The 22,403-nt window shown below is 40.0% G+C and overlaps 4 protein-coding genes across 7 annotated transcripts; 2 read left to right on the top strand and 2 right to left on the bottom strand.

The window, feature by feature from the left end:
* The first annotated feature begins 336 nt into the window (after positions 1 to 336).
* On the top strand, positions 337 to 1,225 carry Hsp23 (Heat shock protein 23). The gene has a single exon (XM_017149974.3). It carries the CDS (start codon positions 458 to 460, stop codon positions 1,022 to 1,024), a length of 567 nt encoding a protein of 188 aa, XP_017005463.2. The 5' UTR covers positions 337 to 457; the 3' UTR covers positions 1,025 to 1,225.
* A 1,447-nt stretch (positions 1,226 to 2,672) lies between these two features.
* Positions 2,673 to 3,815, top strand: Hsp27 (Heat shock protein 27). Its single transcript, XM_017150009.3, has one exon. The coding sequence runs from the start codon at positions 2,790 to 2,792 to the stop codon at positions 3,429 to 3,431; it is 642 nt and encodes a 213-aa protein (XP_017005498.2). The 5' UTR covers positions 2,673 to 2,789; the 3' UTR covers positions 3,432 to 3,815.
* A 550-nt stretch (positions 3,816 to 4,365) lies between these two features.
* LOC108063066 (uncharacterized) lies at positions 4,366 to 16,221 on the bottom strand. Of its 2 annotated transcripts, none has more exons than XM_044394508.2 (6): positions 15,556 to 16,221; positions 9,013 to 9,244; positions 8,746 to 8,899; positions 8,470 to 8,590; positions 5,943 to 6,622; positions 4,366 to 5,876 (listed from the first exon to the last, which is right to left on the bottom strand). In XM_044394508.2, the coding sequence occupies exons 1-6, from the start codon at positions 15,633 to 15,635 to the stop codon at positions 5,281 to 5,283; spliced, it is 1,863 nt and encodes a 620-aa protein (XP_044250443.2). In that variant the 5' UTR covers positions 15,636 to 16,221; the 3' UTR covers positions 4,366 to 5,280. The 2 variants fall into 2 exon arrangements, with proteins under 2 accessions (XP_044250443.2, XP_017005497.3); XM_017150008.3 differs by having other exon boundaries at positions 8,755 to 8,899.
* A 367-nt stretch (positions 16,222 to 16,588) lies between these two features.
* Positions 16,589 to 19,333, bottom strand: eIF4E1 (eukaryotic translation initiation factor 4E1). 3 transcript variants are annotated; one of them, XM_017150045.3, is made up of 6 exons: positions 19,159 to 19,328; positions 17,841 to 18,398; positions 17,380 to 17,753; positions 17,218 to 17,317; positions 17,068 to 17,155; positions 16,589 to 17,007 (listed from the first exon to the last, which is right to left on the bottom strand). In XM_017150045.3, the coding sequence occupies exons 2-6, from the start codon at positions 17,895 to 17,897 to the stop codon at positions 16,844 to 16,846; spliced, it is 783 nt and encodes a 260-aa protein (XP_017005534.2). In that variant the 5' UTR covers positions 17,898 to 18,398; positions 19,159 to 19,328; the 3' UTR covers positions 16,589 to 16,843. The 3 variants fall into 3 exon arrangements, with proteins under 3 accessions (XP_017005534.2, XP_017005537.2, XP_017005539.2); XM_017150048.3 differs by having other exon boundaries at positions 17,841 to 18,161; XM_017150050.3 differs by lacking the exon at positions 17,841 to 18,398 and having other exon boundaries at positions 19,159 to 19,333.
* Positions 19,334 to 22,403: the final 3,070 nt, after the last annotated feature.

Raw genomic sequence — 22,403 nt, 5'->3', positions numbered from 1 at the left:
GTCCCTTCCTATCTGCTATTATGGTATATACACATAATATTTGCCGGTGCTGATGCAGCGACTTATCACTCCAGCAGGCCTTTTCATCTTCATCCCCACTCCCCTCCGAATTCCTCATTTTCAATAGCGATACTCTCGCTTTCAACGGCAGATAATGCGTAATTCCTGCAAATTCGAGAACTTTTTGCGATATTTTCAGGCCCGAGAAGTTTCGTGGCGCTTCTAGATATTTGTGCCCCAAAGCACACAGACGGGGCACACGCACACAACGGCGACACTCGCACAGATACAAAAGCACCCATACAACGAAAGCGGGCGGTTGTGTAAATAGCCGGCACTTTCATTCAACCGGCGTCAGTTGAATTCAAAAAGCCGAAGCGATAACAGCTAAAGCAAAAGTCACCTATTAAAAACAAAAATATTTTTTAAAAAGAATTAAAATCCTAAAGCATTTAAAATGGCAAACCTACCGTTATTGTTGAGCCTTGCCGACGATTTGGGCCGCATGTCGATGGTGCCCTTCTATGAGCCCTACTACTGCCAGCGCCAGAGGAATCCCTACTTGGCCCTCGCAGGACCCATGGAACAGCAGTTGCGCCAGCTGGAGAAACAGGTGGGCTGCTCGTCCGGAGCCTCGGGAGCCGTTTCGAAAATCGGAAAGGATGGCTTCCAGGTCTGCATGGATGTGTCGCACTTCAAGCCCAGCGAACTGGTCGTCAAGGTCCAGGACAATTCGGTCCTGGTGGAGGGAACCCATGAGGAGCGCGAAGATGACCATGGCTTCATCACCAGGCACTTCATCAGGCGCTACGCTCTTCCCGAGGGCTATGATGCCGATAAGGTGGCCTCCACTTTGTCCTCCGATGGAGTTTTAACCGTAAAGGTCCCCAAACCACCGTCCATCGAGGACAAGGGTAACGAGCGCATCGTCCAGATCCAGCAGGTGGGTCCCGCCCATCTCAATGTCAAGCAGAATCCCAAGGAGCAGCTGGAGCAGGACAACGGCAACGACAACGACAAGTAAGGGATTCGTTGTCAAGGACTCGCCGCATTTAACCATTATCAAAGTCATGTATCTGTTTTATAAGCTGTAGCTAACCGGGGACACCCTAACCATTCATATAAGCCATCAGGGGTGTCCTGCTTTAATCTTAGTTTGGAATATGTATTACTGAAATTGGCTGAATTAATATTACCAATAAAAATAAAATAACTCTTAAAAATATCTGGTCTAATTGCTTATTTTTCTGGGTGGTTGAGGAGAATTTTTCTAGGCTTTACAGTTTTATCTATACTGTTCCATTTTTAATTGTTTGTAAGAATCACCTCATCTCACAAAGAAGAAAAAGTCTCTTTAAAAAATTTCAATAAATACATTTATTTTTAAAGGAAATATTTTCGATTTTGTAATTTCGTCCAAAGGTCAAAACATGCGTCTTTGGCATATAAATCCCTATTAATTAAAATTATACTTGGGTAAAATTGTTTTTATGTACATTGTAAATATGTAAAGATTACAGATGTACATGTAATTGCAATTAATTCGAAAAATCTTAAATTGCCCCGGTTCCCGACTTCGCGAAGCACTGGCGAAAGCAGACTGCAGAATTGTTTGCAGCAAACAAAAGAACTGCAAACATGGGAAGCGGCACGAAGCGAAACGAGAGTTCAATGCACTTGCTCCAATGAAAATACAGAATATCAGCTCCGTTGCACTCCGAACGAAAGCGTTTAAAAAGTCCGATAAGAGAAAAACATTTTTAAAATAAATATTTCACTTTTGTACATATGTATGTATGCATATACGTACTCCTCTTTAACTGTTCTTAATGCTTTTTTTTTGCAAAGAGAAACTCCCAGAACAGAAATGTCAAGAACTTTCTAGCTCCCTCCCGCTCTCTCTATAAAAAGCCGGCTGTGCTAGAAAGAGCGAGAAGATACGAGAGAGAACGCTTGTTGAATTCAGGGGCGGATTTAAGGGGGAAGTGGGGTTGGTTCACCCCAAAACGAAATTGTATTATCAATACAAAGTCAATGAGTTTTAGCTAAGACCGATACAATCACTCTAATGTCTTCGGTTTTAGGCTCCGTGAATTATCTACTAAGTTGATCACTCATACGCACTGTTGCCTTGAGTCAAAAAGGTTTTTTAATCTATATAGGTGGTTGGATTTTTGATCTACCTTTTTTTAAACCAATTATTTTCAGCGAAATTTATAATTTGACAAAATTAGAAATTGGAGAACGATTTGTTTGACTAAACTCTAGTTGTCATACGACTCGTATGAATAATATTTAAATAAACTTTAAGACCATTGTCCACTTTTCTAAAAAAACATTATGTGCTTTCTTTTTTAAAACATTACTTTTATTTCACTTTAAATACTATTTGATCTTGGAATAGAAGACTATAAGTAAATTTATTTAGCCTTTTAATTTTAGTAAATTAATATAAATCGAAAGTCGTAACAATAAATTAATTAAGCTTAAAATTAGATAATGAGATAAATAAAGCATAGCTACTTTATAAGAATAACTAAAATGCTTTCCTAATAAAAGCATTTTAGGGTGCCCCCTGAAATAAAACTGCACATCCGCCCCTGGTGGCATTGCACTAGTGTTTGTGAGCCCAGCGTCGGTATAAAAAGCCGGCGTCGACGTCGACCGAGCACAGTCGAAATTCGAAAATTGAAGGGAAAAGTTGACAGGAGCTTCAGAGAAGAAATAAAAGAAAAAAATATTTCCTTTGTCTAGACAGGATTGTGAATTAAAGAAAAAAAACAGCAAAAATGTCGATTGTACCACTGCTGCACTTGGCCCGTGAGCTGGATCACGACTACCGCAGCGACTGGGAGCATCTGCTGGAGGATGACTTTGGTTTCGGAGTCCATGCCCACGATCTGTTCCATCCCCGTCGCCTGATGCTGCCGCACGGTTCCCTGGGTCGTCGTCGCTTCCTGCCCTACGAGCGGAGTCATGGCCATCATCACCACCACCAGTTGGTGCCACGTCGCCAGTCGGGCGGTCCGAATTCCCTGCTGCCCGCCGTGGGCAAAGATGGCTTCCAGGTGTGCATGGATGTGTCGCAGTTCAAGCCCAACGAGCTGACCGTTAAGGTGGTGGACAAGACCGTTGTGGTGGAGGGCAAGCACGAGGAGCGCGAGGATGGACATGGCATGATCCAGCGTCACTTTGTGCGCAAGTATACGCTGCCCAAGGACTTTGACCCGAACGATGTGGTGTCCACCGTGTCCTCCGACGGCGTGTTGACCCTCAAGGCCCCGCCGCCGCCCAGCAAGGAGCAGGCCAAGGCGGAGAGGATTGTCCAGATCCAGCAAACGGGACCTGCCCACCTGAGCGTCAAGGCGCCTGAAACTTCGGAGGGAAAATCCGAAAATGGCAGCGGCGAGAAAATGGAGACTGGCAAGTAAGCCAGAAGAAGAAGAAAGAAGAAGAGACCGAGATTCGCTGGCGAAGAATAAGAAGAAGAATTTAACGGAGAGAAAGGAGTGTTGCAGCGCGCTGTTCGGAGAGTGCAAGACTAAAAAAAGGATACACCACTAACACACCCATTGTATTACTCTCTCACCATCACACACAACCCCACACACACATCATCACATCTTAGACCTAAGAGATTTTAACTCCATTTATCATAAAGAAAAAAAAAACATTTTAGTCTGTATAATTAGGCTAAAAACTGGAGAATTCAATGCTCCCTTTGAGTTTATATTTTTGTAACAAGAACAGGCGCAACACTCGGGAGAACTTATATTTCATTTGCGAAAAAAAAAAACAATAAAATATACGAAAAAGAAGTCAGCTGCGAGTTTTTCTTTGTTTTCTTCCCCTTTCCTTAATTTGCAATCTGCACATTTGCATTTCGGGTAAACCGGTTTTCACTGGGTGTTGTTCACTTCACTGAGGGCTTATTTGCATTTTCTGTCCTTGCCCTTGGTTCTTACCCAAAGAACATTACTCTTTTTATTAACCTTGTAAAGTGATTGATGTTTTAAGAGATTTTTAATCATTATAAACATTGTTCTCCACGTTATAGATTTTTCTAGAATGATAATTTTAAGATTGTTTCCATTTCGAAACCCCGAAGTTGAAGAAATTTTACTTTATAATTTAAATCAGGGACCAAAAGTAATCATCTGTAATTCTTATTTTTAAAAATAATATTTTACTAAACATTTTTTAGGGCCTTCTTCGATTTTTTTTTTTTTTTTTTTGAATTTTGAGGATTTTATGTTTTAATTTTAGTAAAACGAGTGAAAATAAATATTGATAAATAATAATTATTCTCGGTCCCCAGTCTACGGATGCTATAAACTAAACCCCAATAAAAATAGCTCTCCCATCTAATTTAATCAATTGTTTGCACATATTTATTTAAATATTTAATACATAATAAAAAATTTAGTTGCCCGTTCTGGTTTCTTATTGGGTTTTTATGCTCGTAACTTGTAGCGATCATAAGTATTTACTGTTTATGCTATGTCTATATCTAAAACGGCTTTTATTCATATTTCTCAGCGGGGTTTTTAGATACGGATATATCTTCATTTCTTGGCTCCATGGAGCTTTCGCTGTTAACCGCGAAAAAGCTTTTAGTGGTTGTCATGTTGCTGTTGTTGGTTTTATCTTAGTTAGATGTTAAGTAAAAATGTTTGTTTTTCTACTGCTGCGGCTGCTGTCAATATGTTTTTGCTTGCATTTATGCATGTTATGTATGTATGTATATTCAATGACGCTTAATCACAGATCAATTTTTTAAAATTTCATTTGACTTAGAAGTTAAGAAACAAAACACACACTCTACGCTTGGACTAAATAATTACTGTCTCTGGTTGGTTTTTGGGCTTTTTGGCATGGACAACTTGCTGAACAGACATATATATATGGAATCAGAGAGGCTGGATGATAGCATTACACGAATACAGGATAAATTATACATCGATTTAGCGGCTAAATCTAGATTCCAAACTGCCGGGGGATTCTACATATTTGTTTTCTTTTTTTGTTTTGTGTTTTGTTTTAATCATTGCAGTCTCAATTGTTTATGGGTTTTGCTATATAAAGAGGAGAACATAGGGATTGTTGGGCCGCTGGCCACGATCTGTTCTGGCTTTTGAAGCCCCTTGGTGTGCGGTATAAAAAATAGTATTTCCTTTTTACTTTCTATGTGGATCTCGGGGTCCCCGTCGACCAGCGGTGAATACTTGAGAGCAGAGGGTTTCAAGGGGGGCAGAGAGAGCACGCAGATCATAGTGGATCTCACTTCTGGAGAAGACTTTCGCAGCTGCTGCTGAGATTTGGCAACGACTTGAAACTGAGCCGCGATCGATCCACCTGGGCGTCCGCAGAACCATGACCCCGGCTGCTCTTGCTGCCACTGACCCCATCAACTCCCCGGTCAAAGGATGAGGAGATCACAAGCGGATGCTGTGGATGCTGCTTCTGCTGGCAAGCGTAGGCGGCCGGGGGCGATAGTGGCGATGTGGGCAGATCGATATCCAGCACGGTATCCGCCTCGCCGGGCTTCAGCTTGGGATCCGAGTAGCGGCGAAGCTCCTCCTTCGGCTGCTGACCACCCAAACAGTCGGTGGTGCAGCAGCCAATAGGTAAATCTACGCTCATCATGCCCGAGTGGCGGTAGTCGATCTTTGGCGGCGTGCTGTAATCGTAGGGATGTACGGCAGTGTCTGGACCCACACTCGTCTGGTCGCTCAGCACATCGCGGTTCTCCAGAAAGATGGACGAGTTGGAGTAGCGCTTTGTCTGGTGCGGCTTGTAAACGAATCCACCGAGTCCATTGGCCACCGCATGTGATACTCCTGAACTGATGGACGGCGCCTTGTGTTCGCCACTGCCTGCAAGCAAGAAATGTTGTTTAATAAATTGTTACAATTTAATTTTCTAATTTTCCAGCCACTCACCACTGAAGCTGCTCAATTGCAGGGCATGTTCGCGGCCTGTGTCCGTCGAGATGCCGCTGGCACTGAGATCCTGCCGTGATCCGGCACACAGATCCGTGGCCGAGCCGCGACTAGAGCCCTCCGAGTGCTCCAGCACGTTGTGTATGGAATCGTGGAAGGGTGTCATGCTGCCCGATCCCTGGGGACAGGGCCGGAATGAGGAGATCTGTGAGACAACGTCATCGAGGGCCCAGTCGCGGTCGTAGTTGTGCTGCGACTGCGAGCACTCGATATTGGCGGCCACCGCCACTTGGCCCAGTTGCTGGCCACTCTGCTGCATCTGCTGGTGGTGCCGCTGGTGGCCATGTCCGTCCTCCGTCTGCGTGCAGGCACTGCTGCTGCTGTGTGGCACCTCCAGTTCGGCTGCCATTTGCAACATATGATGCGGCGATGCGTTCAGAAGGCGCTGCATCTGCTGATGCAGGCCCAAACCCGCGGCGCCGCCACCGTTTTCCATCGAAGCACAGCTCGCCTCGTGGGCACAGTGTCCTCCGGCCGCACCGCCGGCATTGATCTCCACCGCTCCGCTGGCCGAACCGGCATGAGCCAACGGCTCACTGAAGTGCTGATGATGGGCGGCAACTGGGGATGGCGGTGCCAGGGGGTGAATCTTTTCCGGCGCATTCTGAATCAGCAGAATTCTGTAAGAGAAAAGTTAGATCATCAGAATATTTTCAAGACTCTTATACAAAACAATTATTAAATTTACTATGGAAACAATCATCGCCTCATTAAATTTTATTTATGGTAAATTAATTGAATTGCCCTATTTGGAATATCAGTATCTAATCCATAATTTCTGATGAATAGATGAAAAAAACCTATGATTTTACCTCTTAATTTGTAAGTGACTCAGAGTTTGTATACATTTTATCTGAATTGGAAATAAAATCAGGAAAGCCCCTAAATGGTATAGAATGGAAAATATTCAGGTTATTAAAAAAGCAAATAAAGTGCATTGAATATTAAACATTTTCAAATATTTCCCAATAATTAAAACCAATAAAATCGAGTATGTGCCGAATATTTGTCTATAAAAACCACTGCGATTCAAATTATATTTGTTTACACAATACTTGCTTCAGACAAGGTCGATTTACAATTTGGCGAAAAATGAGAAATCACAAGTGCGAAAGGCTAAACTAAAACAACAATAATTTGCATGAGGGTACTGTTAATTGTTTATGAGAATGCAATTAAGCCTTCAGTGTTTTATATGGCAGTAAAAATGTAAATAATAGTACAAAACCAAAACTGGCATTTAGAAACTTTAGCTACATTAATCAGAAACGCATACGAGCACGATTCCACTTAAATATCAGACTACTACTAACGAGACTTTTAACAATGAGCTCATTCAATAGAATATTCTGATTTTTAAATACGGATTTATGATTGTCTCTGTTGCATAGAAATGTGATTTCTCTTTGTCTGTAGAACACAAAGAGATAAGAAACTTCATCCGCTTGTATGGGATAACAAAAACATAAATTATAAATTATTTCAGACTGTAAAATTGCTAATTTCTCACAATTCCTTCTATTAACAGTGAAAACTACACCTTATAATTGGTGTTAAGAAATGTTTCTCACAGTTTACAAATTTCTTAAATATGTTATTCAAAACAAGAGAGAACGCTATAGTCGGGTTGTTGTCCCGACTATCTAATACCCGTCACTCAGCTAAAGGGAGTGCGAACGCTGTGTCGGGTTGGTGTCCCGACTAATAATCGTAACTCAGCTAAAGGGAGTGCGAGGGAGATAGATATATAATTTTTGATTGCGTATAACTTTTTAATGAATGGTCCGATTTGAAAAATGTCTTCTACATTTCGGTAGGTATAAATATACACAACAAAATTGCATTTATACTTCTCGGAAATCTTTAAAGATGTAAGTGCAGGACCCATTTTAAAATCGTTAGTGGGCGATTGTGGGCGTTAGAGGGGGCGTGGCGCTCGGCTAAAATAAACTTGCGCTGCGTAGGAAGCCAAAGAATATGTGTGGGAAATCTCAACCTTCTAGCTTTTGTAGTTTCTGAGATCTCAGCGTTCATACAGACGGACAGACGGACAGACAGACAGACGGACAGACGGACAGACGGACATGGCTAGATCGACTCGGCTAGTGACCCTGATCAAGAATATATATACTTTATGGGGTCGGAAACGCTTCCTTCTAGCTGTTACATACTTTTGCACGAATCTAGTATACCCTTTTACTCTACGAGTAACGGGTATAAATATACCTATCAATTATACAATGCTTGAACATTTTAAATAATTAATAATCCTACGTTTAGCTAAATATTTGGATTCTATTACATGGAACGCATTATCTAATTGCAACCTGAAAGCCTAACATTCATTCAACAGTTTAAATCTCGGGTTATATATCCCTAATTAGCCATAGGAATTTTCTGATAAATGAGCCCAATGCATAATCCTAATTTTTCGAAAAATCCCTAACCAGTAACCAATGATCTTGACCTGTTGCGTGCCTTCCAGCGGTGACAGAGATGGAGATATGCCTTGCACTGGATGTACATGAAGACGATGCCGCCGGTGAGGCCGACGGTGACAACGGCCAGCTTTGTCCAGAAGGGCCAGTCTGAAATGGCGAGAAAACAGGTAATTAGAATCCGTTAAGAGCAAACACTCGGTCTAATAAGAGCCCAGGTTCAGGCAGGTAAGGCAATTATATAATTACGGATTCCGCTGAGCGGTTATTTGACCTGCCCGAACCCGAGACTGGAGTATACTAACACCCCGCACCTATTAGGCCACGTTGCACATCGTCGGCGGCCCGCTCGATGAGCACACAGAGCGACCAGATGACGCACAGGGCGGCGGCACAGTGGAACAGCACGGAGCAGCACAGCCGCCGCCTTTCAATGCCGGAGATGTCAAGGCTGCGCCACTGCAATTGCCAATCCAATCCAATCGATTGATTCCGAAGCCAAACAATATAAAGACAAAATTAAATAAATTAGCTGACTTTCGATGAAATACTACAATGTGACAACTGCTCACCTCGTTGAAGGGCTTGATCTTCGTGTGCATGATGAAGGGGAATTTGCAGAGCTCGCAGGAGTTGGTCTCGGAGGCGGTGAGCCATTGCTGCAGGCAGGCCTGGTGCACGTACTTCAGACTCCCGGAGCAGTAGCACGGCGTGAGCAGCGGGTTCTGCGGATCACTCTCGCAGTGGCAGATGCGGCAGATGTCGCCGCTGTTCTGCGAGGCCTGGCTGCTGCCCGATCCGAATCTGGAAAGGATTAGGGGAGGATTATAGTCTTTCTATGACACTATAAAAATAGATTTATTTATATAAAATAGTTCTTAACAAATAGTTGATAATAACTTCCACAATGACATCATTAAATCATTATTAAAATATAACAATTTTATTTCCTAATATTTTTTGGATTTTCCTTTAATACTGACCACAAAAGCCCTAAAATTCCAAATTACTTATTCATAAAGTATAAACATTTAAGCAATTTGAATAATAAATAACAAATAAAGAATGTAATTATTAACTGTCTCATAAAATATGAATATTTAGGTCACCGTATCCATGACGTCTTCTTTTAGATCACTTTAACTGAAATATTACGCTATTTCGTGCGCGTTTAGATATAATTGAAGACTAGAAAACATTTGTTTTTTACGGCAACTTTAAAAGCATCACGAAAGCACTAAATCAAATCGATTATTAGATATCAAATAGTAAAAAATAGAAAACTTTTTCAACCCAATTTTGTATTTATGAATTTATTTAACAGTCTTAGTACTCGCACATGTGTAAACCATTAATCAATTGTTATCGAGGCAGATAATGATGTATAATTGAATTATTACATCATTATTTATGGGAAAATTGATTGAATTAGATAAATTTCTAAAACAATCCAAACGAATGTAACTTGCAAACAACACAAGCAGTCAATGAATATTTATTAGTTCTATTATGACCAATGCAATCATTCTAACTATTCCCGGTATAATCAAAACTTCAATTAAAAATATAATCGAATTAAACAAGTAATTAAATGTGTGTTAATCGTACGTGTGAGAATTGCTCTTATCTTAACGGCATTTTTAATTTATGTTTTTATTTTGTTTTTATCGTTTAGTGCTGGATAACATTGCGTCTGTATTAGTGAAATCATATTGCATGAAGTCATTCCTCATTTTTCATTCATTATTAAGCTTGAATTTAAATAAATGATGAGGCAGATGCAGTTTGATGCAAGTGAAAATGAAAAGAAGTCATTGACACTTGCTGGTTAAGTGGACAAAATGAATGAATACAATGAATCACAGTAACAGTAGTTATCAGAATTTTTAGAACACTCTATATCTCACGTTCTTACAATGGGAGTGCTATAGTAAGATTAAAATTAAAACACACTCACTTTTCCTTCATAAAAAAATGTTAAGTTTTTTCCAAGAAACTTTTTCTTTACATTGTTTTAGGATTTCTTATAAAATAAATTGTTGATTAAAGAGTGAGCAAACAGTTTTCTTAATACCTGGATTTTTTTTATATGTTTTATTTCTAGAACTTCCCAGAAAGTCTATATGTACGTTAATTCTTCAGCTAAACCTTATAATGCTGCTATATCAGGGGGAAATTTAATAAATTTTATTACTTTTTTTGCAAAATTATAAAAGAAGATAGAACGATGGGTGAGTATTATGGGAACATTCTACTTTCCCTGTGAAAAGTGAGCATTCTTATTCGCACCCCTTCCCCAGAATGGACACATATCAATTAAGTTCTGATGCGGTTCCCTTTGGACTGCGGCAATCTGGTGCTGGTTTATGGCCAAGGCAATTAGCTCCGTTGGCCGCCCTATCATTATGGCTGGCGAACGCCCACTCAGCACCTGCGAGGGGCTTTCGAGGGGTCCGGGGGGTTAGGGCGGTGTAGTAGTGTAGTATCTAATCTAACTAACGGCGAGTGGATGGTAAAACTTTTACTTTCAACCTCATGGATGGATGCACAGGAGGAAAGAAGGATATTTGCGAGCTTGTTTTATCGAAATAACCTAATCATCGTGCTGATATAAAAGTTTATATGTAAAATACGTTGTTCGGTACTTTTAAAAACACAAAACTTTTTTACAACAAATCCATTTTGGAGAATTTTAATGACTAAATACTTTGTGCTGACCAAATACTTGGAACTTTTAATCAATTTCAAACATATTTTTAAAATACTTATTTTCTGTGAATTTATTATGTTATTTCTACTAGCTTATCAAAAATATGATAAATGAATTATTATATTTTAAATTAGTAATACAAATTTCTTTCCACATTCTTAATTTTTATAACGTTATGATAATGTGTCGAAATGGGAATTTTTGTTAGAAAAAAAAACTTTCAAGTAATGACTAATTTCCTTTTATTTCTCTGCAGTGTAGTATACTTTTTCCCTGCCAATCTGCACTATCTCGAGTACCTCTGTACGTGTGTCTGTCTGCCGCTGTATCCTTTTCAGAGTTCAGGCAACCAGTGCGTGATTGAGGCGAAGGACAGCCCAGTCAAAGGCTCTGCCAGCACATTTGTTGTGGCTGTCGACATGGTCAGGGACATGGAACTGGACACGTCCTCTTTACTCCTGCCTTGTTTTTTTGGGCCAATCGACTGACTGACTGGCCTTGGATCGATGAAAGAAAGTGGAAAACAGAGAGCGGTTCATAAAGTACACAACCGCAAGTACACATGTTTGTCTATCCATCTATGCATGAAAGGGAACATTATCCTTTTCTTGGCTCTTCTTGCAAGTTAAGGACATGCGTAAGTCGCAAGTTTTACGACTTCATTAGACGGCAGACAGTCGCCGGCTGGCCATTTCATTTCCACACCTCTTGGAGCCACTCAACCGAAACAGCCTCATGACTTGGCATTTATGGGCCTTTCGGGAGGGCAAATTGCCGGTTCGACATGGAGAACAACAAATTCGAACTCAATTAGAACGGAAATGTCGATTCAAATCCATAAATACACATTGTACATATGTAAATTCTTGTCGATCACAAAATATAAAGAGAACTCTCGGAAAGGTTTCTCACATTATTGATCGGCGTTTTTGTTCTGTTTGCTTTGTTGCCCTCCACAATTTGATTAAGCGACATCAAAGGGTATATAGATATGTGTTTGGAATATATATACACATATGAATCGCTATCGCATTACCAGGTAAGAGAACGCGAGGCATGTGCTTTATTTCAGCGAAACTAAAAATAAAAAACCTTTTCTTGTCGGGTTTAGGGTTTCAAGTGCAATTTGCATTTAAGCATTCACTGCTCATCGTAGGTTTTTTTTAAAGCCATTTTGTTGCTCCTGACAAAGTGCTTCCGATGAAAATTTCCCCGAATCGGGTCTTTTTTGGTAACCGAATATCGATGTTTGGTAATTTAATGTGGGATTCTACTTTCCTTATTATAAAAAACAATTTTTAATTATATTTAGAACGATGACGGTAACATTTATTACATAAAATTAAGAAATGGTTTGTTTTTATCAATTGATGGAATAAAATATTATTTAAGAGACACTAAACTGTAATTATTTTAAGCAGAAATAAGTTTGTTTCCACTGATACTTTAGTAGTGCTAGTGACACTAGTTACTTTACTAAATAAAACCATAATACTTTATTGTTCAACTTAAGGTCTGACCCACAAAGAGATCTTTATAGTTTAATTATTCAAGGGTCTGTCGGTAATTCCGCAGTAAACGTTTTTATCTCAGGGCTTTCCATGCTTTTTGCGTAAGATTTTAGCCTTCTGAGCAGTTGATGCCCCAACCGTGCCCACTTTTAATTACAACTAAATTAGCGCATTTTATTAAATTCCACGCCAGAACAACGGAACAGGGCACGCCCTCTGCTCCTCCTTCCCCTTCTCCTTTCTCCGGACCAGATGAAACAAGTAATCTTCACATGGCGCAAAGAACCGGGTAATTCCGGGGGATATCGAGGGAGTGGTTCAGAGGGAGGGGAAAAATCGGAGTCAGGCGGGGTCCAATTCAACTGTTTTGCGCTTTGTTTTCGCTGCTCCGCTTTGTCCCAACGCTTTTTGATATTTTGCGCATTATTTTTGTGTGCGAGCTGTGTAAAACTTATTTTTAAGTCCCAACTGGTTTAAGTTCAGGGTAATTAATGCAAAAGTTATACCCAATGGGGGCGCCAAATATCGCCTTTGTTTATGAAACCTATTCCGAACTGCGGGCTGCCAATACACACAGAACTTGGGGAAAAGCCGCATCTTATCAGTGGTATATTTTCCGCTTCGCTCCATTTTACATTTTCATTATACTGGACAAATATTTGATGGTAATTGCCCAAGCCGCCACACATAAACAGCAACAATTGCCAATGTTGATTTAGCAACGACACCTGAAATAACAAAAATACCAGCTAAAGGGAGACACATTTACACACTCCAATGACAGATTAGATTTGCGATGGCCGGGTGATAAGCCCCAGCAGTCTGACATCGAGGGTGTTGACTGGACTGGGGTGTATTTGTTAACAGTGCATACATAAATATATAAATTATAAAGCTTCGCAAGAGCTTCAGATATTTATGAACACAAAAAAACACATTTCGCTTAATGCACACGCGAGCAAATATTACTGAATATATTTAAATATTATTTGTGTATTTAAATAACACATTTTCTTGGATAATTGTGGATAATAACAGTAATATATAAAACTAATATAACATTGCCAAATTTGTTTTATACGATTTATGGTACTTAAGATTTATTTTTAACAGAAACGTTAGCTGTTTTATACGACTAACAATAATTTAATATTTTTATAAAATATTAAAAAAAATGGTCAATGCTCCACCGACACTTCTGATTAAATTAAAAATAAACCGCGGTTGATTTATAAATGTATAATTGTTCAAACAGATAACAACTGGCGCCTCGTGTCAAGTACTTGTCAACTTCCCAGCTACGTAAAGCCCATATTTGCATTTCAATCGAAGTGCCGATCGGCTTGGAACAAGTATGGTAAGTACAAGTCAATGTTATTAACTGATGTTTAATGGTTGTCATTAGCAGGTGTTAAGTGCGGATTAGAGAGATAAAGATCTCAGCTTTTGCTAGAGAGTATAAATTAAAAAAAAACTAATTTAATGGAGCATATAACAGTGATATCATCTAGGGATGAATCATTTTCTGCTTAAAACTGTCGTATTTTTGTTTTCATTTAAAGGCATATCTTATCTGGATTTGGCTCAGAGTATGGACAGCTGGGTTTCGAACATACTCTACTTTTTAGCAATTACAATCTGCGTTGAGAACTTAATTATCTCGGTTCCCCAAGCGACAGACAATCAAACATTTAAATCATGTCCGTTTCAGAGAGCTGCAACGAGTCAATCATTTTCGGGTACACCCGATCATTTACTCGTATCCGTTTTGATTAATCGCTTCGGGTGAGCGAAATGAAATGAGCGGTGAGCGAATGCGATCGTGTCATGAATGATCGTTTGTGATCGTTCAAGTGTGTGATCTGATCGTGTGTGAACGTTCGGCTTGAAGATTTTACCCGTTTGTGATCGAATATTTTGTGCAATCGATTGGTGTGATCGTGCTTCGCGCCTATCGGTATGACAATGCAGTTCGTGTTATTGCTTTATATTTGGCACAACATATTTTTATATTTGCACAAAATGACAACAAGTAATAGATTTTAAAAGCGTTTTAGAACTAATATCAAATGGAAGCTACACGTTGTCAGGCCACCGGAAAGGAAAAAGTTTCATATGGAATAAATATTTCTCAATAAACATATATGTACACACAAAAATAAAACTTGGTAAAATCAACTGTAATAATTGTCAAACAGGCCCTAACCAGCAAAATTGTCAATTCTACTAAGTAAATAGTCATTTCACAATAACAAAATACACACAATTAGCAAAGACCAAACCAAAGCAAAAACAAAATACACGTAACCATTTTAATAGTTACGTAACTATCTTTGTTGGTCAATTTTACCAAGTTTTTTTTTTTGTGTGTAATACATTGAAGTGCACTCTCCATCTATTTTATTTCGTCGTCACAAGAAATCATATTAATCCGTTCACAATCTATTCATGTACAACTGACTCGAGGTCGCAATCATCGGGAACGATTGAGCGCTTCGGAACGATCATTTTGTTCACCTACACCCGAAGTTCAAAATCACATCATTGATCGTTACGAAGCGAGTCGGGTAGTTGATCGGATCGTACTTTGGCTTTCGGGTTTGTTCGTGATTATTCGTTGCCGAGTGAGTTTACCGGATTAAACGAAAATGATCGCGCGATGATCGATCGTACTCGATCATACTCGTTGCAGCTCTCTGGTCCGTTTCCTGGCTATAAATAAACAATGGACAATGCCAAGAAGAATGTCAACCATCCCACGATTTTTCAATTGCGTGCTTGCACTTGCGTTTTTTTTTTCTGAGTGGTGTACTTGAATAATATATAGGGTTTTCTTCTGTCAAGGGCATTTAAGACCCCAAAAATTAAGAAGAGAGAAAAAAACGAACACTCACCTGACATTTGCATAGTGCTGGCCGGAGTTCCAATCCACATGCTCGATATCCGAAGAGGTTTTGGCGTTGTCGCAAGGCATTTTTTTCGTAACTTTATCTGTGTAAGCTAGATTGCAGGGTATTTCATAGTCGTGGCGATCCTAGTCCGCTATCTAAAAAGAGGGGTTTTCAACCCCAAAAAGGGGGCTCCTTTGTCTTTTATGCTGGTTAGTCTTGCGCTTTTGTTATGATTCTCCGCTGGTTATTTGTTTATTCCCAACGATAAACAGAGGCTGTCGCCGTCTTTATTTTTAGCGACCCTGTTGGCAGGGGCTACTTCGATTTTTGCACAATGTAAACCGAATCTATTGCACTTTTATTTTCCTTTCTTTTCGTTATTTTTCCTTTCAACGCCAACGAACTTCTGGCCGTGTGTGTTTGTTTGTGTTGGTAGGTCTATTATTATATCGGTTTGCTTATGCGCGAAGAGCGTTGTTGCGAGTGATTGGAAATTTGTAATTTCTGACCCCACACCGACCCGTTTAACTACCCTACGCTTAAAGGCTATGCTTTCAGGGACTACACATATTTTTCATGTATTTTAACAAACTAAAAACAGAGACACATCCTCTCACTCGATTTCACCAAAACGACGCGACCAGTGTGACTGCTGGTGGGACAGTTGGAACATACCAAGAAGTGTGCCCGCACTCGAATCACGGAAATAATCTTAAAGATACTTTTTTGAGAAGTTCCTTATTTTTTAATTAAAATACTTATAAAACTTATTTTAGAGAATATTATAATTTCATTACATACCATTACATTTAAAACGAATATCCGGGTACCATCTATATGTCAATGCCCCAAATCTTTTGGTCACCCTAAAAATTGCTAACGTATTCTTTAAAATAAATTCAATTCCATTTTAGGTAGTTTTGCAATTCGGTCCATAAAAGGATGGCCAACGCCTTAATGAAGAAAATAATTGTATTCAAATATATGGTTTAAGCTTCTCCCAAGTTCAATAGAACATTAGAGTAAACCAAACAACTTTTATCCGGTTTTAATGTAGGTTTTTATTATTATACTTTTCCGTTAAATCCATTATTGACAATGACTACAAAAAGCGGATCGATTTAATGCTGCCGATTTTTGATAACAAACGGGGTTCATTTCGGTTTCGTTACGCGGGTCTTGGACAAGAGTTACGATCAATCGCTGCTGTTGTTTATAACCATAAATAAAGGCAACACAAACTAACTAAACTCTGAGGGATCGGATCGGTTGGCGGGCGTGGCCCGGCAGCCTACAAAGTGTAGATCGACTTGACGTTGGAGCCCTGCTTGACCATCGTGTCCTTGTGCAGCTGGTACTGCAGCGAGTTGTTGCGTCCCAGACGCAGGGCATCGCGCAGCTTGTGGCCAATTTCCAAAGCAGCCTCCTCGTTGTTGCCGTTGGCAGTCCAGATGGCTAAAAAACAGATCCCATTGAACAAAGGAATTTGACAAAAGTTGGGGTGTGACTACTTACAAATCTTGTTGCTCTTGCCGCGAATGTTTACGACAGCGCCACAGATCTGGTCGGAGTGATCGAAGGCCTCGCCAATCAGGCAAAGCAGCTGGAGGGGAAAGCAGAAGTAGTTAGTCATGTGAAATGTGTAATAATCTTCTGATTACTTACCACATCGAGCCAGAGGTTATCCAGATCGCTCTTGGAGCTCTTATTCAGTGTGATGACCCAGCGACCGCCCTGCTTGTTAGCAGCATCCTCCCACATGGGACTTTATATAAAGAAACACAGTTAATAAAGTAAATCTAGTAAGAGATGCAATTCAAAACCCACCGAATGTTCTTCTTGAAGAGCGAGTAGTCACTGCCCAGTTTGATCTCCGATGGCGGCTTGATGTGGTTGTACAGGCTCCAGAAGTCCTCGACGGTGTCGAAGCTGGTGATCTCGTTCTGCATGTCCTCCCAGGACTTGGACCGATCGTTTTCGAGGTACCACAACGTCCAGACGTTCATGAGCGGGTGTTTGAACAGGTGCTCGGTGCGCACAGCATCGTCGGCGGCGACGGCACTGGTGGGTGCCGCGGGCTCACCAGCCTCCTGGGCATCCTCCTTCGGTTTGACCTCCTTGACCTCGGCCTTGGCGGGGGCGGCAGCCGATGGAGCGGATGGTTCCGGACGACCCTGCTGCTCGCTGCTGGGGGCGCTGGTCTGCGGGAGAGAATATCAAGATTCAAGGAGGAATTCCAAGATTAGATTGGCTTGGCTTAGCGACTGAGCGCACTGAGATAGTATTACTTTGAACATGGACTTGGGATTGGCAAAGTTCTTCATTCTGTGAAAGTCGCTCTGCATGTTGGCGGCCGTGTTTATTGGATGCGTTTGATGGTAGGATCAGTTCTTATCGGTTCCGTAGAGGATTCGGATCGGATTCGCCGTGATTCACTTGCCGCTCTCTCTGTCGTGGTGTTTGTGATACTTGTGGTGGTGGTGGTGGTGCGTGTGTGTGCGCGAGAGAGCGAAGCTTTTGATTTCTGTTCGAGTGTGTGTGGATTTCGGATTGTTTCTTGATATCTTCCCTGCAGTTCGCTTTTCACTTGTGTTTTATTAACCAAATAACTAAGTAATGATAATACAAAAAACTCGTTAAACTTGTTGGTATATTGAGTGGTTGGTTGGTTGTTTGGGGGTGTAAGTATATATTGAGTATATGTGGAGTTTATCCTGCTTCACTACTCTACGCTACTGGTAAAAAAAGGCGAACAAATGTTCCTAGCGAACTCCGAATCGAAAGTGGCGATGGAATTACAGCACACACACACACGCGCACGTACTTGACATAAAAACACAGATTGCCTGTTGAAATTGAAAGAATTGGAATTGATGTTTTATATTTGAGTTAAAGAGTTTCAATTTTAGTTTAATTTTTTGTTGCGGCTAAAATTCGAGACTGCGTGTGCGAGTTTAAAGCAGCGGCGCGATTAACTGAAAAAACGTCAGAGAAAGGAGGTGGAAAGTGGAGAAGGAAGGAAAACCAACGGTTCTTGGCGATGCTCGCGACTGCGACTGCAATGGCCGACAAAAATATGATTTAACTGTTGTTCGCGACTGCTTAATTGCAGTAATTCACTCTTTTTTCTTTTTTAGTCTCTCTGGTTCGCCTATTTATGTAGCAAAAAGAAACAGAAACCCCACACACACACGCGCGACGTCTTGACAAATTCCAGCCACAGAGAGAAACGAGCGAGAGAGAGAGAGAGAGAGCAGTGAAATCGTGTGGTATGCAAATGCGAGAGGAGAGGAAAGAGAGCGAGTGACCGCGAAAGCGAGATAGCTAGATAGAGACAGACAGAGAGAGCGATAGCTATGACGTAGACAACAGCGTGCAAGTAGCAATTGATATTTAGCAATTATTGTGCGCGAAATAAAGGCTTCTGATTTGGTGGGGGAACGAAAATAACGGTGAACACAATGATGATGATGCCACGCCAACTGCACACTTTTCCACTCGACTGTCGCCTCCCCCTCTTGTGCAACAACCCTGTTTTTGTTGTTCCTGCCACGGCTCAGCCGAAATCGAAATCGAAACCATGCGGCTTGCCTTTTCTCGCCTTACCTTCTCCGTCTCCAACACTACCATGATTTCGATGGCAAAGGTATCGAAAGTATCGCGGTTCGGTTACGCACTCGCTCTGCGTAGGTGACTGGGCTTAATTATTATTAGAATTATTAAATTCTTTAATTAAGTTTGGGTTTTTGGTGGCCAGACAGTGTGACCAGAGCAAGGAGGGAACTTAGTGATGGGAGGGCGAGGGCAGCTGCTGTCGATTAATCGATGCGGCAACTCTGGTCATGGCTGTCAGTAGCTAGTTGCTGTAAAACTTGGCATACCGTTAAATTTAAATACTCGCCGTTTGTGATAAAAGCTTTCTGAAATCTATGACTTTGAATTTAAAGACTGTAATGTAAATAATAGTTATGCAGTATAACCATTTTAATCACTTTGATAAGCTAATAAACAATTGCATTGTTGTGTAATTTTATTTTGTTGGTTATCGTTCAAGAGAACAGTAATTAAACAAAGTTAATTATGTTTTCTTTGTGGTTATTCATTATCCATTAACTTCAAATTTAACATAACGAGCTAGCTTTTATAAGTATCTTGGCAATTAAGATATTTTAATGGCTATGGTTTTTTGGCCGTAACTTCTTCTTCATTCTTATTGTTTAAACTTAACGATCATAAATTGCTTACATGGAAACTCTTTAAATAATTTGATTAAAACCCACAAGGAAGTTAGATAAACTGACAAAGCCAATCTTAGAGCGTTAATCGAAAATATGAATGCAAATTTAATTGACATTTCGTCTGTTTCCCACAGCACGATCGCCAGCAACGTCAGCGCCATTTATCATACGCAATTATTTGATATTTTAAAGGCAGCGCAAAAATAACAATGTATTATAAATAATTATCAACCAAATTTAAGACGGAGAGGCTCAAAAAACCTGATTTTTGGTTGGAAATTAGGTCTTCGTTTTTATTTAGACACTGGCATCATCAATTGGAATTCAATAACAAAATGACAAACTTAAGAATGAATCAATGAGTTTTCCATATAATAAGATTCTAGTTTGTTTATTTGTTTTCAAGGCGGTTTCCAGAAATCACCAGAATAACAAATTGAATGAATGAAATAACAAAGTATCGAAATTGTTTTAGCCAGAACTGGGACGTCAGAGGTTATGTTTTTGCCACATACATAAGTTTGTTTAACCTGTTGATGAATCATAAATAACCCAGAACCTTAGTTGTTTTCAAAGCTGTTTAGTATTAGGAACCAACGAAATTCTATCTGGAGATTGGCTCGCCTTTGTCTGCTTTAAAAATAGCCAAAAGATCCCAAAAACACAGTGGGAAACACTCGGCAACAGATGAAGATGCGGATGATGATGATGATACTACTTATGAGGGATGATGATGGCGATGATACTACCGATGAGATGATGATGTGGGGCTTTGGATACGCTTGACTTTCAAAATAGACTGTGTTGCAGTAGTCGCAATCCTAAGATTCAAGATGTTTACGGGCCTGGAACGTGAAGCGTGTTTATTATTTAAATAGTTAAGGGGTTATATACCTTTTTTGAGCGAAAAAATTAAGGGAACTTTGGATTTTTTTTTTGGTGTGTAGCAATTATTTTATGACAGTGAAGTTATTATTTATTGATAGTACATGTTTTTATCGAAACAACAAGCCTTTGTTCTTGAAAAAATATGAATAATTTACGAAGTTATGGCAATTCTTTCGGAACCCTTTTTTTTTTATAGTGGCTTGCGGTGACCACGATGGAAGTCCAGCAGGTCAACTGATATCAAAAAACCAAAAATTTTTAGTTAGTATAGTGTTATATCCAGTTCGTGAACGATTACTTTTAAGAATATTTCCTTTTTTCTGCATACAGTAACAATTTTTCCAAAAAGTTGATTTTTCAAGTTCTAAAAATTTTATTAAAAAATTCTGATCTGCGAAATTAAAATTGGCGCATAAAAACTGAATCGTTCACGAACTCGGCACAATCATTACGAATAATTTAAAAAAAAATTGAAGAAGATCGATCAAATAGTTCTTGCGCAATCGTGGTCACAGCGAAGGCACTTTTGGAAAAACACGACTTTGAGATAATCGCATTCAAAGTTTTACGTTGACGTTGCAACTATTGAAGTCGAGGGCGTCAAAACGCTGTTTTCCTATCGAACTATTATTCGGATCTGTATGAAAATTTGGGAAGATGTTCTCTAGGGGATATACTTTAAGATTCAGCAAAAAAAAAAATTTCGTTTTTTTTTAAAAAAAAAAAGGTATATAACCCCTTAAGTCATTTTGTAAACGAACAACAACTGCGCAGTTGCCCTTGTAAGCGCCTAATAAGCGGCTTTCAAGAGTTCGGCACGATCGGAATCCCTTCCCGAAAGCCAAAGATCCGTGGGCTCTAATTACACTTGAGCCGGGCTTATTGAACTGACATTTGATCGCCTATCCGAGTGATGTGCTTACCCTTACCCGTTTATTACCCATCGCATCGCATCTAATTATGCAGCACGGACTTCAAGTGCTTGGCGCATGTCTAAACAAAAAACTTCCGCCGATCTACAGGAAACCCGGAGCCAAAGTTAAAGCTAAGGCAGTCAACTTTGCATTAATTAGAAGTAAAAAGTGATTGAGTCGCTCAAAGATGCTTAATTGTAAATAAATCATAGCCAAGTGGTTAGTGAGAAAAGTATAAGATTTAGAGGTTCGACTAGGGGGTACCTTATCGTTAAAAAATCTATAATAAATGTCAAATATAAAATATGTAAAACCCAAGAATTGGAATCTAGATTTCTTGCAAATAAAAAAATAAGGGGAAACCATCTAGATAATATAAACCAAACCAGATTTGAGAAATCCAAACGTCGAATATGCCTAACAGAGCAGCGAATTCCAAGAGGCAAAAAAAGTATCTTAAAGATACTCGAGAACTGACAGCCAACGAGCGCTGAAAATGCCACTTGAACCGAGTCGAAAAGGGTTCTGAAAAAGGCAACAAAAGATGGGTAGACCGCAAAGCTATTAGATAACTAATTGACCAAGCGGCATACATACAATTAATGATGTTTTCATAGCATCTCTCTGAATATATATCCGTAGAATATATCGGCAGCCGAGTGAGAAGTGTGAGAAGTGCGAATTTGAGCGACGTTGATAATGAACTTCAAATTGCCGCCACTGGCTGTGGGATTCGAGATTGCTTGATTCTCAAGCTGAGTAAGAAACCGGACAGGTGAAGCTCAGTCTGCTGGTCAGCGGAACACAACGC

Source organism: Drosophila takahashii, chromosome 3L (genome assembly GCF_030179915.1).
Source record: "Drosophila takahashii strain IR98-3 E-12201 chromosome 3L, DtakHiC1v2, whole genome shotgun sequence".
Lineage (NCBI taxonomy): Eukaryota > Metazoa > Arthropoda > Insecta > Diptera > Drosophilidae > Drosophila > Drosophila takahashii.
This window is presented reverse-complemented; position numbering and strand designations above follow the sequence as displayed.

Coding starts and splice junctions, on each gene's coding strand:
- LOC108063066 (XM_044394508.2), bottom strand. CDS start 15,635: ATGCCTTGCGACAACGCCAAAACCTCTTCGGATATCGAGCATGTGGAT. Junction 8,900..9,012: donor AGATCAAGCCCTTCAACGAG/GTGAGCAGTTGT, acceptor TGGCAATTGCAG/TGGCGCAGCCTTGACATCTC. Junction 5,877..5,942: donor GCAATTGAGCAGCTTCAGTG/GTGAGTGGCTGG, acceptor TCTTGCTTGCAG/GCAGTGGCGAACACAAGGCG.
- eIF4E1 (XM_017150045.3), bottom strand. CDS start 17,897: ATGCAGAGCGACTTTCACAGAATGAAGAACTTTGCCAATCCCAAGTCC. Junction 17,156..17,217: donor ATAACCTCTGGCTCGATGTG/GTAAGTAATCAG, acceptor TTTCCCCTCCAG/CTGCTTTGCCTGATTGGCGA. Junction 17,008..17,067: donor CGGCAAGAGCAACAAGATTT/GTAAGTAGTCAC, acceptor TCTGTTTTTTAG/CCATCTGGACTGCCAACGGC.
- Hsp23 (XM_017149974.3), top strand. CDS start 458: ATGGCAAACCTACCGTTATTGTTGAGCCTTGCCGACGATTTGGGCCGC.
- Hsp27 (XM_017150009.3), top strand. CDS start 2,790: ATGTCGATTGTACCACTGCTGCACTTGGCCCGTGAGCTGGATCACGAC.